Source organism: Dermacentor silvarum, chromosome 9, assembly GCF_013339745.2.
Source record: "Dermacentor silvarum isolate Dsil-2018 chromosome 9, BIME_Dsil_1.4, whole genome shotgun sequence".
Lineage (NCBI taxonomy): Eukaryota > Metazoa > Arthropoda > Arachnida > Ixodida > Ixodidae > Dermacentor > Dermacentor silvarum.
In genome coordinates this window covers 10,956,758-10,984,417 of record NC_051162.1, presented here as the reverse complement: position 1 = coordinate 10,984,417, position 27,660 = coordinate 10,956,758, and the positions used below count along the sequence as shown (strand labels likewise).

The 27,660-nt window shown below is 45.6% G+C and overlaps 1 protein-coding gene across 1 annotated transcript; it reads left to right on the top strand.

Annotated features, from left to right (window-relative positions):
• The first annotated feature begins 1,904 nt into the window (after nt 1-1,904).
• LOC119465125 (protein cornichon) lies at nt 1,905-23,420 on the top strand. Its single transcript, XM_037725924.2, has 6 exons — nt 1,905-2,059; nt 2,271-2,339; nt 5,164-5,276; nt 9,899-10,042; nt 13,004-13,150; nt 23,206-23,420. The coding sequence occupies exons 1-5, from the start codon at nt 1,979-1,981 to the stop codon at nt 13,032-13,034; spliced, it is 438 nt and encodes a 145-aa protein (XP_037581852.1). The 5' UTR covers nt 1,905-1,978; the 3' UTR covers nt 13,035-13,150; nt 23,206-23,420.
• The last annotated feature ends 4,240 nt before the right edge of the window (nt 23,421-27,660 follow it).

The following is a 27,660-nucleotide window of genomic DNA, read 5'->3' as shown; positions in this document are numbered from 1 at the left end:
ATTTACCTGCAATGAAGTGTGCGCCGCAGACTCGCAGGTTGCGGTTCTCGATGTCTAAGTTGGCACGTTTAATGCGCGCCAGCCATAGGCTGCGCCGCTTCGTCCTCAACGCGTTCGTGCGTTCGCACTGGTTCTCCACGATCTTCGGTAATGAAAAGAGGTTGCTGTTAGTCGTTTTTTTTTTTCTCTCTCCCGCGGGTGTCACTGCGGTTGGAACTACCAAATAACATGCACATGACCATGGTGACAACACGTCTTTCGGGGCTTGCAACGACTTTGGGAGAGTGAGCGGTTCTATGCATGGCGGACGCATATCCCGCAATTCCTTTCTCTGACGTCAGTGCAAGCTATCTATACGCACAATTAATGACGGACTACACCGATGGCGCACGTATGGTCGAAGCTGAATGTTTCGTGACGGTCCACAAGAGTAAGCGAATTACTAGCTGTAATATATATTTGCTACAAGGTATTACAATGTACAGAACAGCTACGTTTCAAGCCTTGTGCGCAGCAAGAACAAATCTATCGGAACTGAGCACACCCGCGAGCGATTAGGCAGAAAAATGTCACAGTTTCGCCCTAAGGGCGAAGCAATGAATGCGATAGCAACACAGCAATGCCATACGAAGTAAGGTGAGCGGCTTTGGTAGCAATATGAATTGTAGTAAACATGAGCTGATTAAGTAAGCAGGTGTGCTGCGGCGTAAGTAGACCGACATGAAGAGAGACTCGATGACCACGAGAAGGCGCGTGTGAAACGGTGGTGTTGATGAGAAGCGCTTCCCGTGGGCAGCGCGTGCGAATTAAGGGACATGCCTGTAGCGCTGCACTGCCGACCCGGGCAGCATTGCATGTGTAGCGTGCGTTGGAAAATGTGGCCCGACTATTACTAACTGATTGAACAAGCGTGGTGTGAGCGCGCACAAACAAACATGAATAGATCACACTGAATGACTGCAGACAACGACTGTCAAAACGCTGGCAGCAAGCGCATATATACGCCGCAGCAGCGGGCGAAGGTACGTGCGGTCTATCGCTTCAACGGAAACTGAGGGGCGAATGCACGGCGCATAAAGGTCAGAGCCGTGTGGAGATAAGAGACGGTGCGGACGAGCGACGAGCGCGGTTGTTGGCAGCGTAGAAGTGCCCCCCCCCCCGCGCTCCCTCCGGTGCTGGCTTCCCGCTTCCTTGCTTGCGCGTGAATGATTGAGTGCGTTCGCTCTCCGTGATAGCGCGCGTCCCCGCACGCTTCTGCTCGGGCATACGGCGCGCGGCGAAGATTTTATCTATAGGGAACCTCACGGCGACGGCAGAAATCCGGTAGAATTGTCCATATAATTGCTATCGCAATAAAATAATCAGATAGTGGCCGCACCGAGGAACTTCACTGAGTCAGAAACTGACAAGCCACCGCTTCAAAATACTTGCCGAATAAAGAACAAAGAGCAAAACACACTAATCCTGACTGAATTCATGAGCGGAATGTTTGGATAGCTTGGAATACATTTTAGCCCCGCTTTTAGAACACGCACCATATACGCTGCTTGCGCCGTTTGGACATAGCTTAATCAGCTCCGAAAGCGCTTTTGCATGTTCTCTGAAGCTGTGATCAAAGCTTCGTGTCGTCCACCTAGTCACCGTCTACGAGATCTCCGAAAACAGAGGTTTTCTAAGCCGCGCCGGTGTCATACACTTCCATCATAGAATAAAGAAGCTTCCATTGTAAACAAGGGGGCAACGGAGGCAGTTGGATGGATGAGGCTGGACCCTTTAAATCGGGCGGTGGCATACGCCACCTAGCCATGAGTATGAACATGGGCAAGCAATGGACGCGTCACCACGTGATCAAACATGGCAGCGCCCACTGGGCCGCCGCGAAAAGGGTCAATATGTCTAGGCATTCTTGCCCTCTAGCTGAATCGATGACTCAATGGAGGCGCGGCGCTCGTATCGCTAACGCAGCTCGACAACGAAAATGGCGTTCAACTTCGTTGCGTTCTGCTACATCGTAGCGCTAATTCTCACGGCGTTCCTCATATTTATGGCCGTATTTCACGTACGTAATACGCTGATCGTGCTGTCGTCTCCTTCGCGTGCCGCCTGCCTTATCGTCGCGCCATGCGGGGATACGGCGACGCCCTGGGCCCGGCCCGAGGCAACTCGGCCGCTCTAATGTGATCATTGCGTGAACTAGAGATCGGGATTCCCTCGCTGTTTTCCCTTGTTGCTGTGCGCGAAGGCTTTCCTAATTTTGGCATCTCTTCTAGGTCATTGCTTTCGACGAACTGAAGAACAACTACAAGAATCCCATCGAGCAGTGCGACAGCTTGAACCCAGTGAGTGTTCCAATTACCGTACTCTCGGTGGTTGTGTAGATCTCGCTTTCAGTGCGGAGCAGCGGTGCCGATTTCGTGAGTGCAGCGAGCCTTGCGTTCCCCAACTCGGTTCCGTGTCGCCCTTTGAGTGGCGAAATGGAACGAGCGTGTTCACGAGGGTGGGTCCAGTCTCCGCCAGCGATGCTCTGATAGCAACCTAGACTCGCCGGTCACCTCGTCAACAGTAGTAGCTACAGCTTTCAAATCGAATCTTGTTCGTGATCGTAAACCCGGACTTCCATAGTAGCATTATGAAAACGGGATGTTCTCAAAATCGGTGCTTATACCGGGATTGTCGCTTAGTAAGTACAGGGATGAAAGCATCAACTCCGTCGAGTGCAGCTAGAAATGTGTTATGGACAAGAAGTTTCGAAGGATTTCGGGATAACTTGCATATCATGAATAAAAATAAATGTAGCAATGCAGAACAACAGCCATTAAATATGTGGAATATGTGTGTACTACGTAAGCACCATGAACTACAAGAGATGCTTGTGAAAGAAATAGATAAACAGGACAAATGGGCTACACCAGGTTTAACGAAAATTTCGACTAGCTTCACCATTTCATTGCCGTTAATTTCTGATCTTTTATGCATCAGGCGGCCCTCAAACCAGTAACAACTAGCATATCTACTAGTGCATCATCCAAAAACGTCAATATCAGTTCATTTTTGTAATTCATCAATTATGATTCATAATTTTCTTTTTGGGTAATTGTTAAGACTGTCCTAATGTTACCTAAATATTCATGCTATATTCCAAAATGTTTTTGCCTAAGTTAATGCTGCGTTTCCAGAAAAAAATAGTAATTTGGAGACCATAATCAGTCATAATTTGCGACTTTGGGGGATAAATTTTGCTCGGTATCATGATGTCCTAACAATGTTAATGACACCACATTGGACCTTTTATGACCAACTTTAGTATGAAATTATAATAAAAGTGTTTTCTAAACTTCGTATTTGCTAAATGCCAACCATTTATGTGCAAGAAATGTTTGGTAGAGGTTCTACAACTTGAAAAATGTGTCACTACTCCTTAAGCACCTTATGGCATTGAGCTTAGTGCATAATACTCATGCTGTGTCTGGACAGCGGCCTTAGTTCAAAGCCCAAAGCTACCAAACTGTGTTTATTTTACTTTAATTTAGGAAGCAAAGTTTTCGTGGAATTTTTTTGCCACTGCAGTAGTTTAGTGGCTTTGGTGTTGAGCTGCTGAGCTTGAGGTCGCAGGTTCGACCCTGGCTGTGACAGCTGCTTTCCAGTGAAGGCGAACTGCCAAAATTCATGCTGTGCTTAGGTGCACATAAAAAAATTCCAGGTGGTCAAAATGAATCCGAAGGCATGCATCATAATCAGATTGTGCTTTTGGCATGCAAAGCCCCAAAATGTGATTTAATTAAGGTTTTGTTGAATTTATGCAATCCCCCTTCTGAGACTGACTGCTCATGTTGTAGTAAAGGAACATATCCTTAAGTGTTCAATGCACCACCCTTTACTGTAGAAGAAGAATATGTTTTGTGCAGATGTACTGATGTAGGTGTACGATGAAAAGGAATATAGCAATATCAACAGATGGTGTCAAACTTTTTTTCACGACACATGTGCTCAGAGAGAGAAAGAGCAAGCGAGAGAGGAAAGGCAGGGAGGTTAACCAGAAGCGAGTTTTCGGTTTACTACCCTACACTGGGGTGGGGGATAAAGGGGTTGGAGAGAGTGCTCAAACATCTGCATCGTAATGCATTGTCTGCAAATTATGACGATCACGAAAGCAATTGCAGTTATTTGCTTTGCTAGAAATAGAAACTGTTTTGCACCTGCCTCGTGCGGTAGAGCCGTCCGCAATAATTGCAGAAATGGCTTACTGGTCCAACCTGTCCCTTCGGTCACCATTGCATGTTTTATTTACATTTTATCAGGCCTTTTGGGCCAAGCAAGAGGGGCAAAGTGCACTGATAAATGTGCAATAGAAAAGGCTAGAACACTAATGTAACATTGCAAGAAAAAAATTTAACTGTATTATTGTTGTTAAACTTGAGGATGCGCATTCAAATAGCAAATCTTCTGAATGTAGTACAAATGTCCAAAAAAGAATGATCTTCAAATTTTGAATTGAATACCGAACATTTTTTTTTTCCATTTCTGAACAAGATGGAATCGCTATATATGTTGTCTGGAGTTCGTTTGATAGAAAAGAATACTAATATTAAAGGCTTATTTACATCATTCAATGCATGTAATGCCATTTAAAACTGGACATCTGGTCAACTGTCGAGCTTGTAAATGAGGAACAACTGAAAGGGGATTGTATCACGTGCGCCATTGCAGTGACAGCCAGGCATCCTTATTGAATGACCGGAGATTATTGAGAAGTAGTTATGACTGCAGTTATGACCTATGACTGCAGCAGTAACTGTATATTTGCTCTGCGTAGCTGCGCCCCTTCAGCAGGATCATGTGTAACAGCCACTGCATGCATTTGAGTGGCTTTTCATCTGTAGACTCCAATAAGTGTTGTTATCCATTATATTTGAACAGAAATGAATGTTTCCAGGGCCTTTATTTGAAGTACAAAAATGAAAAGTCGAAAATGCCATGTCAGTGGCATACTTTTCATTTTTATCGGTGGCAATGGCCTCTTTAAGCCATTGAGAAACAGTGATACTTTGACAGTGCTAAAAGTGCTTATGCGTGGCATTGCTTACGCACTACATTCGCAAATGTTCATTAAGGTGCGAGTCTACCACGGCTGCTCAGCAGTGTGCCATGTGTTTTCTTTTGCAGCTCGTGCTTCCCGAGTACCTGGTGCACATTCTCTACAACGTGCTATTTCTCTTTGCGGGCGAGCTCTTCACTGTGCTGCTTAACTTGCCACTCATCGGATACCACATCAACAGGTGCGATGCTTTCTTTTATGCAGAGCATGCCTTGGTTCATTTTCCAGGCACTTTGTGGTAAGTGGGTAGGTTCTTGTCTCGCATCGTTTAGGGCCTCCTCAATAAAAACAGAAATGAGCGCAGCTTGTGCTAGTGGTGCAAGCAGCGGAGCTTGAGATCGACCAAGCTACAGCCAGGGTCGCTATCCCGACGACACTGGATACTCAAACGCAGACTCTCGTGTTCTCGAAACTCGGAATCTTCAAATCGACGACGCCTCTTCTCGGCTGCAGCTTTGGCACAGTATTCCCGATCGGCTCGCCGCCGACACGTAGATTTTCGTTTGGCCGCACGACGCGCTTCAAGACGCGGCCTGGTGAAGCGTTGACATGTCTAGGCGAAGTGAGGCACATGTGGCTGCTAGGCAACGTGAAGTGACGTCTTGGCTAGATGGAGCAGGTGTGCGACGGCGCAGCGAGGCGCAGCTGTGCCAAGTGGTTGCTAGGCAATGCACGGTGACATCATCGCCAGGCACAGTTTCTGGTCTACGCTATACGGGCCAACCTCCGGCTTAAACTGCTTAAACAAGAGCCCTGTGCTATAACCATTAGGCTACACTCGCAACCCATAATTCTCTTGTGCCAATGCCAAGTAGCTCTATAGATTGAAATATGTGTCACATTGCATAGCATTAGGCCACTAACGCAGGATTGAAATGTACAAATAACAGCCAACCTTACCGCTCTTTTGCATGTGTCTCATCACATAGCAACAACTTGCTTTTAAAATTGAGAGCATGCTAGTTTCTGCCATTGTTTCCTTGCGGAAGCTAGCATTTTGTGATGCTAAATTAGACTGCGCCGTTCATGTTATTGGCCCACATTCCTCAGTCCTCCTTGTAGCAGGTAGCACTATGAAGACACCTTACATTGTACTGCCTTCAGGATTGATCCAGTGTGTAATGGAACAAGTTGTAACATTTCTTTGCCAGAGTACTAAAAAAAGTAAGCAAGTGTTAGACGTTAGTAAAACGTGAAGGCCTGCCAGCTGTGGAAGAAGACATCAACGAACGCGCGAGCAGTGGCACGGAGCACGAGGGGCAGTATGGGAATGCTGGCATGATCAGCGGCATCGGAGCCAGCTGTGGAAGAAGACGACGACGAACACACAAGCACTGGAACGAGCGCGTCTCTGTGACCACGTGACGTGTGCAATCAGGCACGCACTAGGCACACCTTTAGTAAGCCACAACCGTGGGGCAGCCGTGGCTTCAGGGAAGCGTGCTCGTCTCACACCACGGAGGCCCGGGTTCGATTCCCACCCAAACAGAAATTTACCAAATGCTCTTTTCAAAGCCACTAATTTACTTTATTTACAGGAACCTCCCTGACAAATGTGACGTCAATCCGAGCATTTTTAGACATGTTTTTACTCTTTGCGGTGTGGGCCATTTTTCATCACGGCACAGTTTCGCCAAGGTCACTGCAAGCGCATGGAAAGGCCAACATAGACACCTTAATAATTTTGTCATGCCGTCGCTGTCGTCATCATACTATTGTCATCGCTGTTCTGCTGCTATTTCACACACAACTGCTCGCATTAGATACTGCGAACACGTGCTTTGCAGAACCTTAAATGTTGTTGGATAGCCAGGTACCTGGAAAATGCTTCGCAATACATAGATTCCCACGGTGCATCAGATCTGCATGACTCTTTATTTATTATAATATTTCACACATAACTGTTCTGCATCACTTCATGGTGCCACAGTTCTGTAAGGTGTGCTACAAACTGTGTAACTGTGTCAGCTACACTTGGCAAAATATGATGTATTAGTGTACAGCTTACTTAAAATTGTTATATTGTTTATAAGAGTCTTGACATGATTCTATTCAAGACTATTGGGTTAATTCAGATTACTGGTTTATTTTGTACATTTTAGATGTTCTACGGAATAAACAAATTCATTTTTTTATTGCGGGGTTACAGAGTTGTAAACCTAAACGAAGTTGAAAACCTAGACAAGTCCACTTGTCGAAGCGATGGCTCCTGCTCTCACCTTGTTCTCGTGTTGCTCATCGTTTCCAAGCTTCAGTATCTTTCTGTAGAAAAACAAATGTTACTAGTCTAAAAAGGAAACTTGCTCTAAGTCAGCAGGCAGGAAAGGAATGGCATCTCTTTTTGCATTATTCTTGACCAGTGACTTGTTCATTTTTTTTTTCTCTGTCAAAATTGACAAGACATTAACACTGGTTGATGTCCCTGTCTTGATGGTCCCAGCCAGTGCCCCTTCATGTCTATGAGCCTATACTTCTGTTATTTCAATAATGAAATTGACCCCCACTGGATAATCAATTTGACTGGTCAATGAGCATCCACCTGACCCCAAAGGCATCAGTCTTGGTGGCGCTCCAAAAACAGTGCTTTTCTGCTTACTTTCTGCGCAGTTTCAAGAGGAAATGGCAGCTCACAATAAATGACTTTTTACCCAAGAATGTGGAATGATTACATACTGTCAAATCTCGATAATTCGAACTTGATGGGCCCGAAAATTTGTTCGAAATAAAAGAAGTTCAAATTAAAGGAAGGACGTATTTTTGAAGTATTCGAGCACCGTAGTACGATGCACGAACGGTGCGAGTCGTGAATTATCGCGGCGCGCAAGCGCATAGCGAGCGCAACTGCCCACGCCGGCCAATGCTTGGTTCCCGATAACGGCAGAAATCGAAACTACAGGGAGCGCCGGCATGGTGGCGGGTGGGCGCACGCGGAGACCATCGAAGCTGAGGGAGGAGGGCGGCAGGGAAGCGGAGGCAACTCTGCCGCTTTGGTGGCAGTGGCTCGGTGGCTCCCCTCGCCCTCTCTCTTTCTCTCTCAACTCCCGCCCTGTTCCCTCACCTTCGACTGTCTCAGTGCGCGGCCGCCGTCGTGCTGGCGCCGCCGGTGCAGCCGGCCCGGCGCCAGCTTAGCCCACTTCCTGAAGTTTCGTTTCCTGCCGTTATCGGGAAACGAGCGTTTGCCGGCGTGGGCAGTTTCGTCAGCCGGACTGGGCCTCCGCTGCTGCATTATCACTAAGGGGTCTCTCCTAAGCTTTTGCACTTTTGCGGTGTCAGAGCATTGCCGGTCGGAGGTGCCGCCACGCTATTTGGCGCGCTGCTGAGAGCATTGTCGGTCCGCGGTATGTTCGAATTAACCGTCGCAAATGCTTTCGCGTTCGAATTACCGAGCGTTTTCGTCCATTGAAATTCACATAACTTTGACGGGACCACAGCGTCCGTTTGAATAAACCGGCTGTTCGAATTAAGTGTGTTCGAATTAACGAGATTCGACTGTATTTACCTGATAACTGTAATGCACACTTTGATAAAAGGGTCTAGAAATGGCAAGCACATCACAGTTGGATATGAAAACAAAAGTGGCCTTGTCAATTGTGTGCTGTTGCAGCCATTATCATCACCATCCTCATGACAAGATGATTACGCAGCAAGCTTTTTGTGTTTATTGGTGACGATGACTTGATGCTTTAACTATGAAAGCTCATTCAAGAATGGACTTATTTTACGTGCCAAGCTATGGCATTGGAACTGTGTGTGTTTTCTGCGTGTTGGAGTTCTGTGTCGCGCAGCGATCTGGTGAAGTGGTTAGTGCGTAGGCGTGGGCCACTGTCTCTTCCGTGATGGCTGCAGAGTCGTTCAAGAAATGCGAAACATCAAACACAGTTCACTGCACAGACAACGATGATGTGGCCCATAGTGATGAAGAGCTGTTTTAGATTGATCACGGTAAACATTAAGCTTAAATAAATATACATTCTGTGAATGTAAACGCTGCAGGTTTCATACTTTTTTTATTGCTGGAATTGGAGGCGTGCAAAATGTTTCTTGTTATAAATTCAGGCGTGTTAGATTTGAGTGCTTTCTACTTCAAACCAATTAAAAAACTGGGCTGTGTTAGATTGGGGTAGGTGTTGTTGGGTAAAGTAGTGCCAAATAAAACAGTGTGTTCGGACATTTCTTTCTTGCTCCTCTTTTTATTCCAAGCTCTGGATAATTCAATTAGCTCCTTCGGTCCTGTCAAGGTCATTGTAATAGAAGTTGGCTATAAAATGATAGAAGATATAAGGAGTATAACCAAGAAAATAGGTAAAAAAGTCGGGCCAGTTGTTCTAAAATAGTGTTGTATTAGAGCATTATTAAAGATCGACAATCTTTTTATTCACAGTAGGCTGCAGAAGCTACACAAGTAGGCAGTCGTACAAGTTTCACTCTGTGTGTGATGCAGTGCAGCTGTTCTTCACCTGTGATGCCATCTATATACAAAATAACTACTTGGTATATGACAACCACAACTTGTCGACATAAGGCTATGTCTAGTTCCAGATTATTTGTTCACTTTTGTGCTTGCAGTATGCAACATGCAGTCGTGGTTGTGAGCACGAACGGTGTGCTGTGGCCACTGTTAACAGAAACATATTGTTCCACTCTTTCGATGGTAAATAGGTGTACATCTGCAAAGCTTGCAGCATAATAAATATATCATATTTGATGACTTGATGTTACGTTTGATGACATGACACTTGCGTACATCTTTCTTAGGTATGTATGTGTTTAATGGAGTGTGAAGGATGGTCCCTCCTTCCATAGGTACCGGCAGCGTCCCGTGATGAGCGTGCCCGGCCTGTACGACCCTACGAGCATAATGAATGCTGATCAGCTGAGCCGGGCGATGCGTGAGGGATGGGTCAAACTGGCCTTCTACCTCCTCTCCTTCTTCTACTACCTCTATGGGTGAGCTTTTCTTTTTCTTTTTTCACTTAGGCACGTGTGCAATGTTGCTTGGCCTGCTTTGCTGATTTGCCTGCTCACTGGAAAGCGCTGCGTGCTTAGGTGTGGCAGTGAATGTGTATTGCCCTTGAAGAGCAATAAAAATATATTGTATTATTATGTGTTCTTTGAAAAGAAAATAAAAGGCAGATTTAGACACCCTATAATGGTGACGGCTACTCCTTCACATGTAATGAGCAATAGTAATAGCTTTTAAGATGTTCTAAGACAAGAAAGTCAAGAAAATCTAGGTGACATACCATGCGCTGCATAGTTACACTGCTGTGCCGTCTGCGTATACAGCTGCTGACACTTAACAAGTTTGGTTTTGCCCATTTTGATATTACCTGCTGAATGACATCTGCTGCTAAATGACATACTCTAGATGCAACACAGTGTTTTGCTTTGTGTTCTTTTGCCAACTTTTTTTCAGTGCAGATTTGGAAAGTATAGTTTTCATCAGCCCACCTAATTCTCTGTCGCCCTCGAATATGCTTCCCTTCCCTTGGCACTCACTCTGTAACTAATGGTCCACCGGTCATTTGCCCGACGCATCACATGGCCTGCCCAGCTCCATTTTTATTGCGATAGCAATTATATGGACACTTCAACCAGATTTCTGCCGTCGGCGTCGCCGTGAGGTTCTGTATAGATAAAATCTTCACCGCGCGCCGTATGCCTGAGCAGAAGCATGCGGGGACGCGCGCTATCACGGAGAGCGAACGCACTCAATCTCCCACGCGCAAGCAAGGAAGCGGGAAGCCAGTGCCGGAGGGAGCGGGGGGGGGGGGGGGGGGAGGCGCACTTCTACTCTGCCAACAACCGCGCTCGTCGCTCGCCCTGCACCGTCTCTTATCTCCAAACGGCTCTGACCTTTGTATGCGCTGTGCATTCGCCGCTCAGTTTCCGTTGAAGCGATAGACTTCACGTACCTTCGTCCGCTGCGGCGTATGCGCTTGCTGCCAGCGTTTTGACAGTCGTCTGCAGTCATTCAGTGTGATCTATTCATGTTTGTTTGTGCGTGTTCACACCACGCTTGTTCATTCAGTTAGTAATAGTCAGGCCACATTTTCCAACGCACGCTACTCATGCAATGCTGCCCGGATCGGCAGTGCAGCGCTACAGGTGTGTCCCTTCGCACGCGCTGCCCACGGGAAGCGCTTCTCATCAACACCACCGTTTCATATGCGCCGTCTCGTGGTCATCGAGTCTCTCTTCAAGTCGATCTACTTACGCCGCAGCACACCTGCTTACTTAATCAGCTCATGTTTACTATAATTCATATTGGTACCAAAGCCACTCACCTTACTTCGTATGACATTGCTGTGTTGCTATCGCATTCATTGCTTCGCCCTTAGGGCTAAACTGTGACATTTTTTTCCTCTTAATGTCAACTAGAATATCAGCACTTGCTCTGTAATCCACACTGCCGTCTTCCTGTATGTTACGCCTAAGATTTTTCGTTCCATCACTCTCTACAGTCAACTTCTTCTTCGGAAGCTTTTTTGTTCACCTCCAAGTTCCCGCCCCCTATGCTAGCACCCGTGCAGAATGCAGTGATTGTACGCTTTTCTTTTGTCCAGCTGTTGCTCAGTACTGCGGCTAGTGTGTCCAGTTCCCAATTAGTGCAAGGGCTCAAGTTCAAATCCCAGTGGTGGTGTTGGGCAATGTTTTGGCAAAGTTAAAGGCAAGATCGAGGAGCTGGCCTGATGGCGACAAGATAAAGATGACTTTTGATGATGGTGACGACAGCCATCATCGTTGGTGTAATGGGTAAGATGGATAGACGTAGAAAACCCAGTTTTGAGTTTCGAGCTTCGGCTGCTCTACCACTAGTGATTCTGAGTGGCTACTGCTCGCCTTTATGGACAAGCTGGAGTATTCTGCTATTTAAAGGGACACACAAGAGAAACAGAAATTGAGCTGGATCGACTGCGTGAGCTCGTACTTCTTTGAGTCTGGCAAGATTTGCAGCCTCGTCTCAAGCGACACAGCCTTGTGCTTTGTCGACACACCTACCACTGCTTCCGTGGTGCACTTATGCAGTCGCTGAGAGAGAGGGAGATATAGAAAGGGGGGGGGGGAGCTGTTTGCTCATCGCTTTTTTTTTGCCCCTGTCTCTCTTCTCTGGACGCTCGCACGATCGCAGGCGATGTGGACACGAAGTAGCTGGCGCCATCTTGTGGCACGCTGTGCCAACTTGCGATACTCTCTGCGTCCCGCTCGCTAATGGCAGCTTAAACAAACTCGCGTAGGCAAACTTTCCACACCGTCTCGGTTACGGGGAACTTAGCAACGCAAATTTCACGATTATTCTGCATGCAAAACCCGCCCAGAACGTAAAATTTAAATTGTTATATCCAATATGTGGTGAATGACATATCTTTATATAGATATGTTTCTTTTTCTCATAGCCCTAATGCATAAGTTGATACTTTTTAAGTCGTCTCATCATTATAACCAATATATCGTTATATGTGGTATCATTTTAAGTGGACTGCACTCTACTTTGAAACCTGTGATGTCACACTGATGAACCAGAGCTGGGGTGTTGACACAAAATTCAAATATGGAATTTCGTTCTTAATATTATCTTTCATTAATCTACCTTTTGCCACGAAATTAACAAAATACGGTTTTTAAGTACCTTATCAGTCCAGAATGATAATAGTGTTTCTGTTGAGTGACCCTTTAATGTTTCAAATGTCACACACACCCACACATTTTATGCTTTATGAGCTCTGGCTCAGTTTAGGTAGAATGGGATATGGAAAGTTTGCAGTTACACACACACACAAAAAAAAAAGGTGTGAATGCACATGAATGGTGGCACTGTACGAGTGAACTTTTCTCTTGTGGCTGTGCTGCTGAAAGTAGAACTTCTTTTGGAGACTTTCAAACCTTGTTTTAAATGTTCCACTGCAGCATGATCCACTCCCTGATTACGGTGGAGTGAGTGTGAGCCACACCCGGAAAGGACAAGCGGCAGCCCAGGAGGAGGTGAAGGAGGATTCTTCCAGTTGGCTGTCACACCGTGAAGCAAGGCTGTGACTTGCCGCAGTGCTTCCCAAGGTTGGAAGAGTCCCTTGTCTCGCCCATGGAATTTCCTACTGGAATTACTATGGGCAACTCTGGTGCCGCAGTCATTCAGCTACCATGGAAATGATGGTTTAAATGTGTGAATTCCTCCACAAGCACGAAAATGGAGCGATGGATCTTTGTGCTCGGGGCTTCAGACCTTGTTGTTGCATTATTATGCTTCATGATTTTTTTTTTTGCAATATTCAAGCAGTCAGAAGTTTTCCAAGCTCATTGAGGCAATACAATTATGCACACATGCATAGTAATTGCAAATTGTTGCATTTTTAATGCAATATAGGTGGTGGCCTCACCATACCTCTTACCGATGGCTCCTTCGGCATAACTTGCCATTTTGTTTACTGCAAGCACTGGAAGCAGCTGCAAGAGCTGAAAACACGTCATGACCATCATGTTTTTAAGCACTGGCTAATTGGTTGAAAATGATAAACTTGCAAAGTCACAAAGCCGCTTGAAGCCAAAAGGACAAAGTTTTTAGGCAAATCCTTGTACTGTACTTCATTATAATGCTTGCTAAACCGTAACACTTGCAGGCACTAGCACCAGATTGCATGACCTCCCTGGTAAGGCTCGGGTGTAATGACATTGTGGCCTGCAATTTCTATGTGGCAGCAAAATATGCTGGTTCCATATCACCAGCTCTCTTGTGTTCCGGCATATTCGTCATCTACTTGATAGGCACACAGATGACGAAGGACAGAAAGGGTGAAGAAGGCTGCACACCATAGCACTGTTTAGCCTTTTTTTTTTTTACACCTTTCCTTCAGATGGGACAAACACCTACTTACAAATAATAGTTGCACACGACAAAATATGTAGGAATAAACATGGGGGATACAGTCAACAACCAATTTTCCAGACATGCCCAACCACGTACCCGATAGAGTCAATGTATAAAAACTTCTGAAATTTTGGACGCAAAAAACCTTCGCCGTCCGATTTTATGGACTTTTTGCCACGGCTGCAGGTCTGAAACGGCGTTATCGAAGCCACTACCACCACCATTTTAATTATCTCGCCGCCTCGAACAGGCGCTCTCGCACGCAGATCCGCTGGCAGTCGTTGCTGTGCTAGCGGCAAAGCTAGGCCTACCTGCTTCGACGTTCACTAGCAAGCTTCTTGCTGTTCGGTGCCGTGTATTTTTTAAAAAGAATTCGCCACTGTCAGAAGTGGCACTGACTCTGCCTTTGTAATTCCTCACCAGTGGCTTCGAAGCTCGGAAAGCACAACACGTTGCATAATGCCGGTCCCCGAAATTCATCTTCGCCTCAATATAGCAGTGTTATACAGTAAAGCATACCAAGAGTGGGAAGAGGCAATTGTCACGGGACCACGGTGTAAGAATAAGGAGAGGTGCTGACACTCTCCCCCCAACGCACGCGAAAGCGCCGCTCGCTCGCGTCCAGATTATGTTCGGCTTGGTTGCAGCTGATTCGGCGCCGTCGTAGAGGGCGCTGCGGTATGCGGTCCCCGCCTCGGCGGCAAGGCGCGTGCTGCCGCTGCTTCGTCTTCCTGCTTGCATGTGCGGTTGCGCTGTTTTGAAGGCACGATTTTTGTTCGCGTTCGTTTCATGAGCTTGTGCTTGGGTATTGTCGCCACGGGCCCTCGACGAAGGTGGCAGCGGCCTTCTGAGGGGCGTTTGAAATGACTAGAAAGTGCTTCGTTCCGAACTGCAATTCTGGATACCTGACTTGTGCGGAGCGTGTGCCTTTATTTAAAGCGCCGTCCGACAGCGGTCGTCTAGAGCAGTGGCGCCGTGCAAATCTGAGGGCAGACCGAACTCTAACGCCTACCGACCATGTCTGCACCAGCCATTTTTCAGAGGATACGATATCGATGGCATATTGTCACGACGTCGAAAGCTCGAGGGACAAAGGAAATGCACTTGTCGGCAGAGGCAGTAACAAGAACGGACGGTTTTAAAATAGCGCGCGCTAGTCACTGCTTCTTCTTCTTCCTATGTTTTTAATAAGTGCCGATGTGTCTTATGCCGTCGTCATCGCCGCGCTAGACACGTGGCAATATTACGCGGAGCGCCCGATAGAAGGATTCCCACTTTATTTCCAAACTGTCCAAAGAACCTCACACGGTCAAATAAACCTCGAAAGCCGCTGCTGAAGAGAGAACCTCCTGTGTGCCACAGTAGTTTGTGCAAATTTTGCTGCATGTAAAAGATATATACTGGGTGGTTTACTATCATGCACCAAGATGGAAAATCTCGTAAATGTCACGTAGCTGGACAGAACCAAGGTAATGTTGTCTGCCGTCGCTTGGAGATACTCAGATTATTTTTTTATTGCGCTTAATTACATAATTATGTTCATAATTGATTAATCAACTCTTTTAATGCTATAATTGGATAAAAAGTATGAACAAGAGAATTGTACAGCAGCGTGGAAAACTCCCAATATAACTTTCTGTTGCTCAATACGTGATACATAAAAGTGTTTTCCGAGCGTGAACGAAACCCGCGAATACAGCAATATTGCCGCGCGACTGGCCGCTCTAGGCACTTCGTGAGCTTCTTTCATGCTCGGAAAAACACTTCTACATAGCGCGCATTGAGCAATACAAAGCTGTATCGGGAGTCTTTGATGTTGCTCTACAATTTTCTCATTGACACTTTTAATCTAATTATAATAATTGAGAAGTTGATCAATAAATACGACTAATTATCTAATTAGGCGATATGTAAAAAATAACCGAGTATCTCCAAGGGACGGCAACAACATTACTATGGTTCTGTCCAGCTACGTGACATTTGCATATTTTGAAATATTTGTGCACCCTGTAAAATACTGCTGTTTTCTGTGCAGATGTGTGCCTGATTTTCAAGTTTGTTCCATCCTGGCTACTGAATATTTTTTTTACAATGTGCGTGTGGTGTATATTACACGCTTGCATGTTTGTATACATTTTTACATTGTGGGAGTGTATGAGACCGCAAGCTTCTGGGATGGTTATCACCTATTAAAATTATCGAGCTGCTTCATGCACAAGTTTTTTCGTATTGTGTCTATGCAAAAAAAAAAAGGTCTATGGGAATATTGTGTGGTGGGTGTAAGTGTATTTGTGGACAGGCTGTAGCATGCATTGTCACACACGCTTACATTGGCACATTCTCATATGCAATTTAAGAAAGAAGAAAGTTACCTCTTCTTTTTTAGATCCTGCAAGAGTCACTCAGTCCTCAATGGACGAAAGCCCAATGAATAATACACACGGTCTATGTTAAGTGGAATTGGAATAAAAAAGGCATTTGCTCAGGTTTTCATCAGTAAACTGTGGTAGTGATGCTCTAATTCAAGATAGACGCCTGCCTTCGTCCCGCCTAATAAATTCCCATTTGAAAGAGTTTTTACATAGCTGATGTGCATTCTCATCTTAAGTTCTAGCCATGAACAGCCACTTTGCTCTAGTGCATTGCATATCGGAAGCTTGCGCCGTTTCATTTCTTAATTTATATCGTGGCCACATTGAATTCGCGCAACGATGATTGAACGGTTTCCTGAGTGTGAATGGAAGCAGCGATAAGCATGAAATACATTTTCTGGTGCAGTCACTATTTTCTTCTGATCGAGGGGTAGCACGTGGGCTAACGCTTTTATTTTATTTTTATGCTTGGATGAACGGCTAGACCGGACGAAACAAATTGCGCGCGCGAGGGTAACTTCAGTGGGCTTTGAGTGCTGCCCGATTGATCCGTGTTCACGTCATCCACGCCCTGCACAAGGAACGTTCATGTTAGCGAAGCCGGGTACACTTATCACTTTAATGTGAAATAACGATTTTTTTTCGCGCTTTGAAATTTACTCACTCCACTATGAACGAAAATTTAGCGGAGGCAGAGGAATGCCAAGCCGCCGGCGCCGCTAAGCTGGGACCGCTGGCCGCGGCGCCCTCTATCTGCTCGCAGCAGAGCTACTCGGTGCGCCCGCGCGCAGTGTCAACACCTAAATATTCTTCCACCGTGCACGGGACATACCTAGTGTGTACAGTCGCCGGCGGATTTTTTGGACTCCAAAAATTCGGACTTGTTGGATATTCTGGACTTTATAAATGCACCGTCAGGGTTCCCATAGATCTAATGCATTCTCGCGACGGATTTTTCGGACGACTTTCGGCCCCAAAGTTCGATTTTCCAGACTAAATCGCTCGTTCTGAGCCACACTACCCGTTCTTGGAGGCCGCCGCCATGTTGGATTTTCCGCCGTCTTGCCCAGGCTTGGCTTCCAGTGGCCCACTCTATAGCCTCCAAGATTTGGAAACGCACGCGCGCACGATTTTCCAGTCATGGAGGCCATGCCCGCTTTTCTTTAGCTGACAAAACGTTCCTTTTTCGGTAGGCACTATCATCATAATCACTTTGCGAATTATGTTTTTATTATTATTTTTTTAAAGTTCGGTTGCTATTTTGCATGTGGTAGTTGAACAGGTGTGCGGCTTCGCATATGTGAGATCGGCGCCACCTCCTGTGCCTTCGCAAGAGCCAATTGGTGCGAAGCGTGGCCTCCGCGATCATCTCCGGCAGCGCGTCGTTACGGGGTTAGCAAGATTACACTTCTCCGCTGGGCTACGCGTCGAATGGGACAGCCGGACCGAATGGTGCACTGCCGGAGCTGATCATGGAGGGCACGAGCGAAGTAACGGGGCTCGTTCTTTCGATCTCCATGGCGATCTCCGCTAACGGAGATTGCCAACGCAGTGGCGCTCTTGTTGACTGTATGCGGAGACGACGTCGGTCTTGCGCAAATCCAAGCAAATCTGATCGCCTCCAAGCGTAGTATGAGGCAGTGTATTATTAAAGATTTTTTTATGTCCCTCTAAGCCTAATGAATTTTCTTTTTTAGGGTGAACGGGTTTTTCGGACTATTTTTTGGTCCCCGCGAAAACCGAAAAATCGGTCTACCACTGCGTTTCTAACACACTTGCACCTGGCATCTCCTGTCACAGTACGAGCACTGATAATATGCCTAATAAGTGTCCTGGCAGGCCTTCAGAGCTATTTCAGACGTGCCTGTGGTAACTTAAGCCCCTTGGGGGCAGTAAAAGGCATGCGTTTATATTTTTGGACTGCCCGATTATTTGGACGTTCTTGTGGCCCCTAGGGAGTCCAAAAAGTTGTACGTTGACTGTATGCAGTTTATTAGACACCGTAGTGTGTCACTAATATCAGGGATACACCATGGCATAAGACATTGTACATGAATGTTTACTCACAGATAAGTAAACATAAGATAACATAACAGGGTGCGCACAGGTCCTTGAAATCCTTGAAAACCCTTGAATTTGAAAGTTCCGTTTTCAAGGCCTTGAAAGTCCTGGAATTTCTTTTGCGTCCTTGAAAACCCTTGAATTCTTGGGGTTTTCACGGGGTCCGACAGTGCGACTCGCAATAAATGGCGGTTGAGGGTGGGCCCGGCGAACTTCATTGCTTTCCGCAACGCCGGGACCGCGAAGCCAAACTTCCTGCTCGATGAAGAAGCGATCGCGCGTCCGTCACGCACTTTTTTATTTTTTTCCCTCTGGCTTGCTTCGACTTCGGGGTTGGCTAAAAGCCATAAGTTGTTGGCCACAATGAGGCTAGAGCGTCTCGACCTCCTCGGGAAAAATACAAATTGTGCCATCATGCTTATGTGTAACGAAAAAGCAGTTACATGAATCTTAACAGTTGAATTTGGTAGTATTTCACTTTTTTGGGGGGTTCGCCTTGGGCTGGATTTATTGGCAGCCCACTAAAAACAGGTACAGCCTCATAGCCTGAGCGTTGTCTGTTGGCCACATTGTGCTTTGTTTATCTGCGTGCGCGCTCCGGTGTCGTTGACGCTTGGTTTGCTTTTTCCCCCGTTTCGGCTGTGGTGCACATGGTTCAGAATAATGCCTGGGAAATGTAAATTCCAAAGCGCCTGGCTCAGCAATGACGATTACAAACTTTGGGTTGCGCCGGATACACCGGACCCCCACCGCGCGAAATTTTGAGGAGCCTTAGCAGGCTGGATGAGTTTTTTCATGACCTCCTGAGCTTCAATCCCTCCTATAAAGAGCTGTGGAAAGCAGTCAGGCTGTTGCTTGTTTTGAGCCATGGGCAAGCAACTGTCGAACGGGGGTTCAGCGTCAACCGCCAGATCTCCGTAGTGAATCTGAAAGGTTTGTCATACATTTCACAGCGTATCATATGTGACGCAGTGGACAGGGCAGGTGGAATTTTGAATGTTCCTATAACAAAAGAACTCAGAATAGCTGTGTCCACAGCGAGGCAGCATTACGGTTCACACTTGGAATCGGAAAAGAAACGGTACCAGGAAAACTCAAAGCAGACAAAAAGGCGCACAATCATGGACGAAGTTGAGGGGTTGCAGACGAAGAAAAAGAAGCTTGAGGCAGTCGTTGCCGATTTAACGGCCGTTACAGATGGATATGCAGAAAAAAAGGCTGAGAGAACCGGTGACATCTCGTACGTGGTGAAATCAAACAGCTTGAGAAAGACCGCAAAAGGGAAGGCTGAAGAACTCGGCAGCATTAAGACGCAAATAGAAAAGAAACTGAAAGACCTGCCCTGAGCTTCAAGATTTCATCTAGTCGAATGAAACTGTACGTTCACTAAGTCAAATAACTTTCCTTTGTTCTGTCCAATAAAATGTAACGTGTATGAACCACCGTATTAAATATTTAAATTTTTTAAAGGTCCTTGAAAAGTCCTTGAATTTTTTTCTTGGAAACCTGTACGAACCCTGCATAAGTAAAAACCTACACTTTAAATTTACATACGGCAAGTGTGGACCTCATAACCTTTCCTCCAATTTGAGCAACCAGCACGCAAATTCCTGGATGCATCTTTAAGATGCCCGGGATCACCAAGAAGCTTAACAATCGATAGCCTTCACTACCCTGCATTTTCGCATGCTCCCTCTAGGTAACTGTAGGAAACAGAACACAATAGAACCTCCTTCATACGTCTTGAAAAAATATGCAAGAAAGAATGTACTAACTGGGAGAATGTATGACCCTAAGTCTCTAAAGCATCTAGCAAACTCATCTGTAGTTGAGAGCTACCCATTGAGAATCATTGCAGCACGAGACGCTGACGCAAGCCAAGCAGGTGAAACTCGAGTGGCTTGAGGCGTGCATTGTTGTTTTTATATTTTGCGGTTTTTAAGATGGTGACGTGAAACAAATTCTAGCTGGTGGGCAATGCTGGAATACAGTGCCGCCAGAGCAAAACGTGACGCTCACGTCGTGTTTGGGTCACTGCCTATTAAAGGTGTGCAGTGCACTTTCAACGGCACCACACCAAATATGCTGTGAAAAAGATAGGTGAAGACTCTTATTACAATAGGTTTGGCGGGGAAATGTGTGACAACCGACGAGATTTACTGGCATAGAAAGAAAAAAAACTGAGTGCCTGTCTGCATTTTTACGTTCGAGTGGTGGGAGAGTACTGTGGGGAAGCTGCCGCAACAGGCACGTACTGCCCTCGATTATGTGTGCCTCGCGCCTTGTTCACGTGGGAGATTTAGCGGCCGTAAAACGTATCATACGATGGCAGTTTGGCGGCGTACTAAATGTTGGCGCTAAAAGATGGTGTTTCCCAGGAACGCATTACCCGTACAAATAAAAGCGGAACTGTATTGGGTCATTTTTTGTGTCTCCATTGCGAACGTTGGCTCTGGGAAATCGTAGAAAACGGGGTTCTACTGTACACGTGGTATGGTTGTGCTCTTGGGACTCTATCCTTGTTTATGCACCAGGTTTTTCAGCCAAGTCACTTAACCTCTGCTTTACTAGTAGCTTGTTACTAAGAACCTAGAAGCACATACCAGTTACTAGTCTTACGTTAGTGTGCCAGCCTGGTGTGTATTTCTTGTGCATAACGCACGTGCTACACTTCTCCAGTAACGGTGCGTTCCAGTCAGGGTTTTTGGTATGGACATTGCCAGATGTACCATATTTACACGCGCAATTGTTTTTTTCGTAAATAATTTTGAGAACATACCTTGCATTATATTTGGAACCAAGTTACAAACATAATGTAATTTTAAGTCAAGAGCTCACATAATCCTAGTCGCACTGTATTCGTGTAAATACGGTAGGCATGCTCCAGCTCGGGAGACATGGTGGTGCCCCTTGAAGAGACAGTTGTTTGCACAATGCGGTGTTTGCACTCATCTGTGCATTTGGCATAGCCAACAGTGCAGACATCGCTGCCAGCAGACAATGGGACAAAGCGCTTGTGCCGTCACCATGTTGAATGAAGGTTTAACTTTGAACTCTTATGCAGTTGTGCATCATGCAGGGTGTCTACCATCAGGGGAAATCTAGAATTCTCAGGGAAAAATAAGGTAATTTTCACCTTGGTTGCTCTGAATCAGGGAAATTGGTACTTACCCAGTGGTTATGGCTTACATAGTGGCATGGAAGAAGGAAGCGATGGCGTCAACTGAGCCTATGCAAACTGCAAATTTTTTTATTTATTTATTTTATGTACAAAATACTGCAGGCCCATGTGGGCCCAAGCAGGAGGGGTAAAATTACAACAGAGCATTCAGAATTACAATACGATACAAGCATTCAAAAGAAAAACCAAGATGCTCACATCTCTGCTTAAAAATTGATCAGGTCTATTGAGTCAGTGCTGTTTAGCAATGATAATGCGTTCCATTCTTCAGTAGTACGGGAGAAAAAGGAAAATTTAAACGTCTTCTTGGTTGATAGAGAGTTAAAAGATTCAGAGTTGTGATGTCTGGTTACTCTTGTAGTTGATGCGTGCACATATGGAGCAGGATCGATGGAGAATGATGTCTAATTATGATGTCTTTTGCTGGTTTTATGGGTGGGAGCATGCATGAAACACGATTCAGTCAAGTTTGATAGTGTGTTCCAACTGACTGACATCTCACTGGCAGTAGTTTAAAATTATGGGCTGGCAGTAACTTGGCGAGACTTGAACCACCAATTTTATTGCACGCCACCGCCATTGTCACATACTGACTGCCGGGAAATTTTCATAAAAGCTGTCTGTGAAAACCTGAAAAAATCGGGGAAATTAAAAATGCTAACGTAGTATGGTGAACTTCCATTAATTCGACCTTGACGGGACTGACGAAATCAATTGAATTATCAAGTGGGTTGAATTAAACAAGGTGCAGAAAAAAATGCCACTACACACTGCTGATACATTTCGCAGTATTTTCCGAATTCTAACACACCCCCCAATCAAATGTGCACCAACTTTCTATGTGTCCAAAGCAGAAATTTAATGCGCACCCGATTTTTTTACACGCAAAATTGTTGCATAATGGTGGCCGGTTTCCTAAAGACAGCTTCACTACACGGTTTCTATAAATTCAACTTTGTCGCAGTACATCCGTGTTATGTGGCAAAGCATGCAAACATTGTGAAGGAAGTTTTGATTTTGTGTCCGACTGCACCACACAGAAAATATTTGGCCTATTTTTCTTCACACAAAAAAGGCGCATTAAAATCGAATAAATACTGTAATCAATCATTGTGAGCTACGGTTATCATTTGAAAACCTTCCTGGGTGGGCCGAAAATAGACGTTTTTGGTGACAGATGACGTGTGTTCAACACATTCACCATCCTCTAAGCTCTGCCAAGATAGATGCTGCCACGAAAGGGGTCACCATAGAGGTCAGGTGCATGCGTGCTGACTGGTCAAGTTCGAACTGTCCGACGAAGGCCAATTTGAAGATCGAAATAAAAGTTTCGGAGCATAGAAATGCATGGGCGCCGGCCGGGACCCTCGTCCGGGATGGAATTCACCGAAACGGTCTAAATAACCTCGGCTTGTGAACTCATGGGAATGCTCCTACTCAACGCTACACTCCAAAGGGCCATGTGTTGGCAAAACGCATTTCTGGTTCAAGGTTTTTTGGAGCAGTCAACTAAAGAATTTCAAATTTCAGCACACACACACAAAATTTGTGAAACAGAAATGGGTTGCCACTTGCTCTATGTTCACTTTTCTCTCTCTTTTTCCATGCTCGTCGACTCTGGCCACCGGAGCAGCCAGGTGCGACGTGCCCAGTGAACTGTGCCGGAACTGTTTCTGCAGACCGGAGGTTGTGTCCTTCCCCACCTCGGAAAGTGTGCCGTTTTTGTGCCGATGTACAGTTGTGTGTGTGTGTGTGTACATCTGCCCTGCTAGTGCAACGTTTCAAGATTACGTGGGGCCTTTGCCTGGGCTCTTTTGCTTAGGGTTAAATAAAAACATTGTAGCTTAACTTTTGTCTGTTGTCTGCTACTTATAGCTTTCAAGTCTCCTCTGCAGGTGTGAATGGTTTTACCTGCTGATCTGTATTTTTTTTTTTTTTGTTCACAATGGCACTAGCAGCATAGGTCGGCATACTCACTCACGTGTACACTGACTGATACTCACTCCACACTCCTTTCACGGGTGCGAGATAGAGCATTACTGAGTGATGAAGGGTTAAGTGGACGTGAGTATGACCGGGAGTGAGTGCTGGTTAAAGCGAGCACGAACGAGAGTCAGTGATGGTGATTCAGAGTGGACGTGAGCATGAGTGAATGCCGGTGAGTGTGAATGGAAGTGACTATGAACACTGGTGAATGCTGGGGAGTATGAACGGGTGCGAGCAGGAACGCGAGTGAGTACACAAGTGTGAGTGAGTACATAGCCTGTGAAAACGTTCGTGAGTAATTATGAATGAGTATCCGCTTATTATGCCAACCTATGACTAGCAGGGTGTCTTATCTTAACAGAACCTAGCCTGCATAAGAAAAAATTTACTGGTTCACAACTAGTGTGTAAGGTGGCATTGGGGTTAGGAAATATGCCTACTTGAGGTCCTTATGTGACATCAGTCAATTCACTGCACTTGTGGCAAGAGGAATATGCTGAAATGTGATGCAATAAAAAGCAGGAATCGCCAAGAACATGTCCAGTAGCAGTCGGGATGATACAGATAAGAAAAATGGTTAAACTATCTTGTGTTTTGAACATGGGCATAATTTCAAAGAAAACCCGAACTTTACGTAGATGTGTGTACATATATATTACTACGTAGTTCTGTTGAGTGACTAAGTGCTTCAAGGTTGTAGATACTCCATTTGAACCGTTTGATTATACATTAACCTAAACTCTTATTTTATATTAACCCAAGACACTTGCGTAATTCAAAGTAAACAACTCTTCAGAAAATAGCCAATGTCTGTGCACACCATTAACAGCATGTTGCAACTCGTGAGAGAGGTTGAATGTGCAGGTAAGGGGGCAAACAACACCTAGTCCAAGGCACATGTGTTTTCAAATTTAGTCCAATGTGCGTCCCAGTGAAAACAGTGTTCAAGTGGTTCTGAGAAAGTGCTGTGTCTTTGCTGAACCATCGAGTCATGCAACTTTTGCTAGAGTCAGCTGGAAGCTTTGCTAAAAAATTGGCAGTTTTGCACGAAGGGCGAAGCACTGACTGTAATAGCAAGGTTTAGCGATGCGCTGGAATGTCTAAATATAGGTGGGTTCGGCTAACACGACCGTGACATGCACGGTACTACCAAATTTTCTGGCACCCTTCAAAGCTTTAACACACCGTGTAGGGTGTGTAACGGCATTACACAGGCGCCACTACCCTGCCCGTAAAGAGCTGCACCAGTCAAATAACTCACGTTCAGATTTGAGAGGACTGATATTGTTTTCTGCCTTAAATGGTTAGGGAATATATAAGATATAAGGCATGTGCTGTGAATGTTAGGTTTAATGACATTGGTTTGTGAGCTGCCATTCCATCCCTGCCAAGTTCGTAAACAAGAACGGGAGGGGGGGGATGAAGTCGGTTATACCCCCCCCCCTCCCGACGTCTCTATTTTCAATTACTGTCAGGAGAACTTCCTTACAATTTTATTTACACATATACACATGACCACATGAACATCAAGTCTCACTTTTGCAAGCATTTTGTTGTTGCTAATTTAGCCCTCAAAAATTATTTCACATTTAATTAAATTCTCGGGTCTGATGTCGAATCAACCACCATCTCATTATGAGGCACGCCGTAGTGGGGAACTCCAGATTAATTTTGACCACCTGGGGTTCTTTAACATGCACCCAATGGACAGCACACGGCTGGTTTTGCATTTCGCCCCCAACTAAATGCAGCCGCTGGGGCCGAGATTTGATCCCGCGAACTCGTGCGCAATGCCAAAGCTGACTAAGCAACCATGGCGGGTGTTAAAAAAACGCTTAACCTTGCACTCGGCCGCGGTAGGCTTGAAACAGTGAAGCTGGGCGATCGTAGCCCAGCATTTTCCGGAAGTGCGTGCGTACTTTTCATCTTATTACTCATGATGATGACAATGTCTTTTCGCACGTCTCGGACTTATGGCCGTCACTGCACGTTGCTTAGTGCAGCTTGCAACACCGACGCTGCGTCCCACTGCGTTGCAATGCCGACAACGCGTTCTTGCAGACCAGCTCCGTGAATGCATCTCTCTCTCTATCGGCCAAATTTTCTTTCTCTCCTGAGCATAGCGCGCAAAACCTCTTCTTCACCTCACAGAGCACTGGCACGAGCACGTGTCAACATGCCAGCTGCAGACGACGACGCTCGAATGCAACCATATGGTTCGCATCATAGAGTTTCTAAATAAAAAACCTAGAGAGAAAAGTGGTGCTAGTGTCTACGGGGGTTCTCCTGAACGTCGCCTCAACCTACATGGGAATGATGGGAAGTACAGGCTTCGGATTGACTTCTGTCTTGAAACTGGTGGCGTTTGCATGCGGCGCAGTAAACGAAGCTGTATTAAAACATTTTCGTGCAAAAATTAATTTTATTTATGTTGTGTTTTATATAATGCATAATACATTGAATAAAGTTTGTATGACTTTGAGATTGAAGCATGGTTTACCACCAGGGCATGCATCGTTCTGCCTGATTTAGCGCCATTGAATAACTATTTATTTACTTTCACAACAGCAATAACAACCATGCATGTGCTTATATAAAAAATACTCATCAAATATTTGTGGGAATAAAAATTTTGTATTATGAGAAAAGTGTTGCGCCTTTGAGAGACGCCTGCTCGCTGCGACGCTGCGAGCAGGCGTCGCAGCGAGCAGGCTACGATGCCTGCTCGCTGCGAACGCAGGGAAAGTGAACTTTTCTCGCAGACGCACTTGCGTCTGCGCAGACGCACTTGCGAACTCTCTCGCTCTTTCGAAAGGCTGCATCGGCTGTCACGATTGATGAACGTCTTCGAGTACTTTTAAACACATCTGCTGCAGTGCTATCTTGGACGCTTGTGGCCTCTTACGAGCATGCTTCACTATATTTTATGTTGACGTACCGCTTCTTCTGAAGTGCGCGCCAGCAACTGTTATGTCGTGGCTTTGCGCTTACCCGTTTTGCGACAGCAGACTACAGCCAGGAAGCAGCAACCTTTCCTACCACAAGTAAGTTTGTGTTCTACGGATTGTAGCAACTGCGCTTGGAGCAAAACTAGCGAAACCAAAACTGACAAAAAAATACCTGTAGACTAGTTCGCCAGTCAACAGAATACCAATCCGTAGCCTGTACTTCCCATCATTCCCATGATAGTTGAACGATCGCAGCGCCACATTGCCCTCTAGTTATAGTAATGTGAAACTCTATGGTTCGCATAAATGCATGTTCTGCAAGCGTGGCTGTATAGCCTAGTCAATAAAGAAAAAAGAAGTGGCTGTATAGCCTAGTGGTTACAATGCTCGCCTTGGGACCGTGGGTACGCGGGCTCGAATCCTGCCTCGGCAAGAAAGTATATTTCCTTTTATTTATTTCTTCATTGCTGATGATGATAGTTTCTTGATACAAACCACAAATTACGGCTGGCTTAAACAGCTTCGCTGTTAAAATTCTTCAGATAAAGTTTGATTGTAAGAAATTACATTTCTTTCACATCTTGCAAGAATGACGTTTCCCAGCGTCTTAGACGAGATGGAGGAGCAGCACTGCGTCCTCGTATTTTTCCCGATGTTAAATTGCCGCTCGCATTCTGCATTACTCTGTGGTATCAACAAAATACCCAACGTCACTTCAGCTCAGCACTACATTAAAAATACTTGAAGATACTTTTTGCGCTAGCGCTCCTTGATTTTAAAGCCATGACTGACCGTAGGCCTACGCAAAGCCAGAGCGGCTGATGCCGAGAAGAACGATGGAAAGTTGAGCGTTGCTAGTTGCGGAACACGGCATTCGCTCGCTAACTTAATGAGACTAGGGCCACTAGAGCACCCAGCAACCCCGTCGGCGCAAGGAGCGGCAGGAGCTTGATGTGGGCGATTTGTAACATACTTGAAGAAAAAGCGCAAAAGAGACGAGGACGAAAAGAAGACAAGTATAACAGACAGGCGCTAAAAAGGAGCGGCTCCGCGATTAATGAAATAGCACATGTATAGGGTTTCCCTACTACTTTCTTAAAAATGATTTGCGCGATGAACTTCCAACTGGATTGGATTGGGTTGGATTCTTTTTG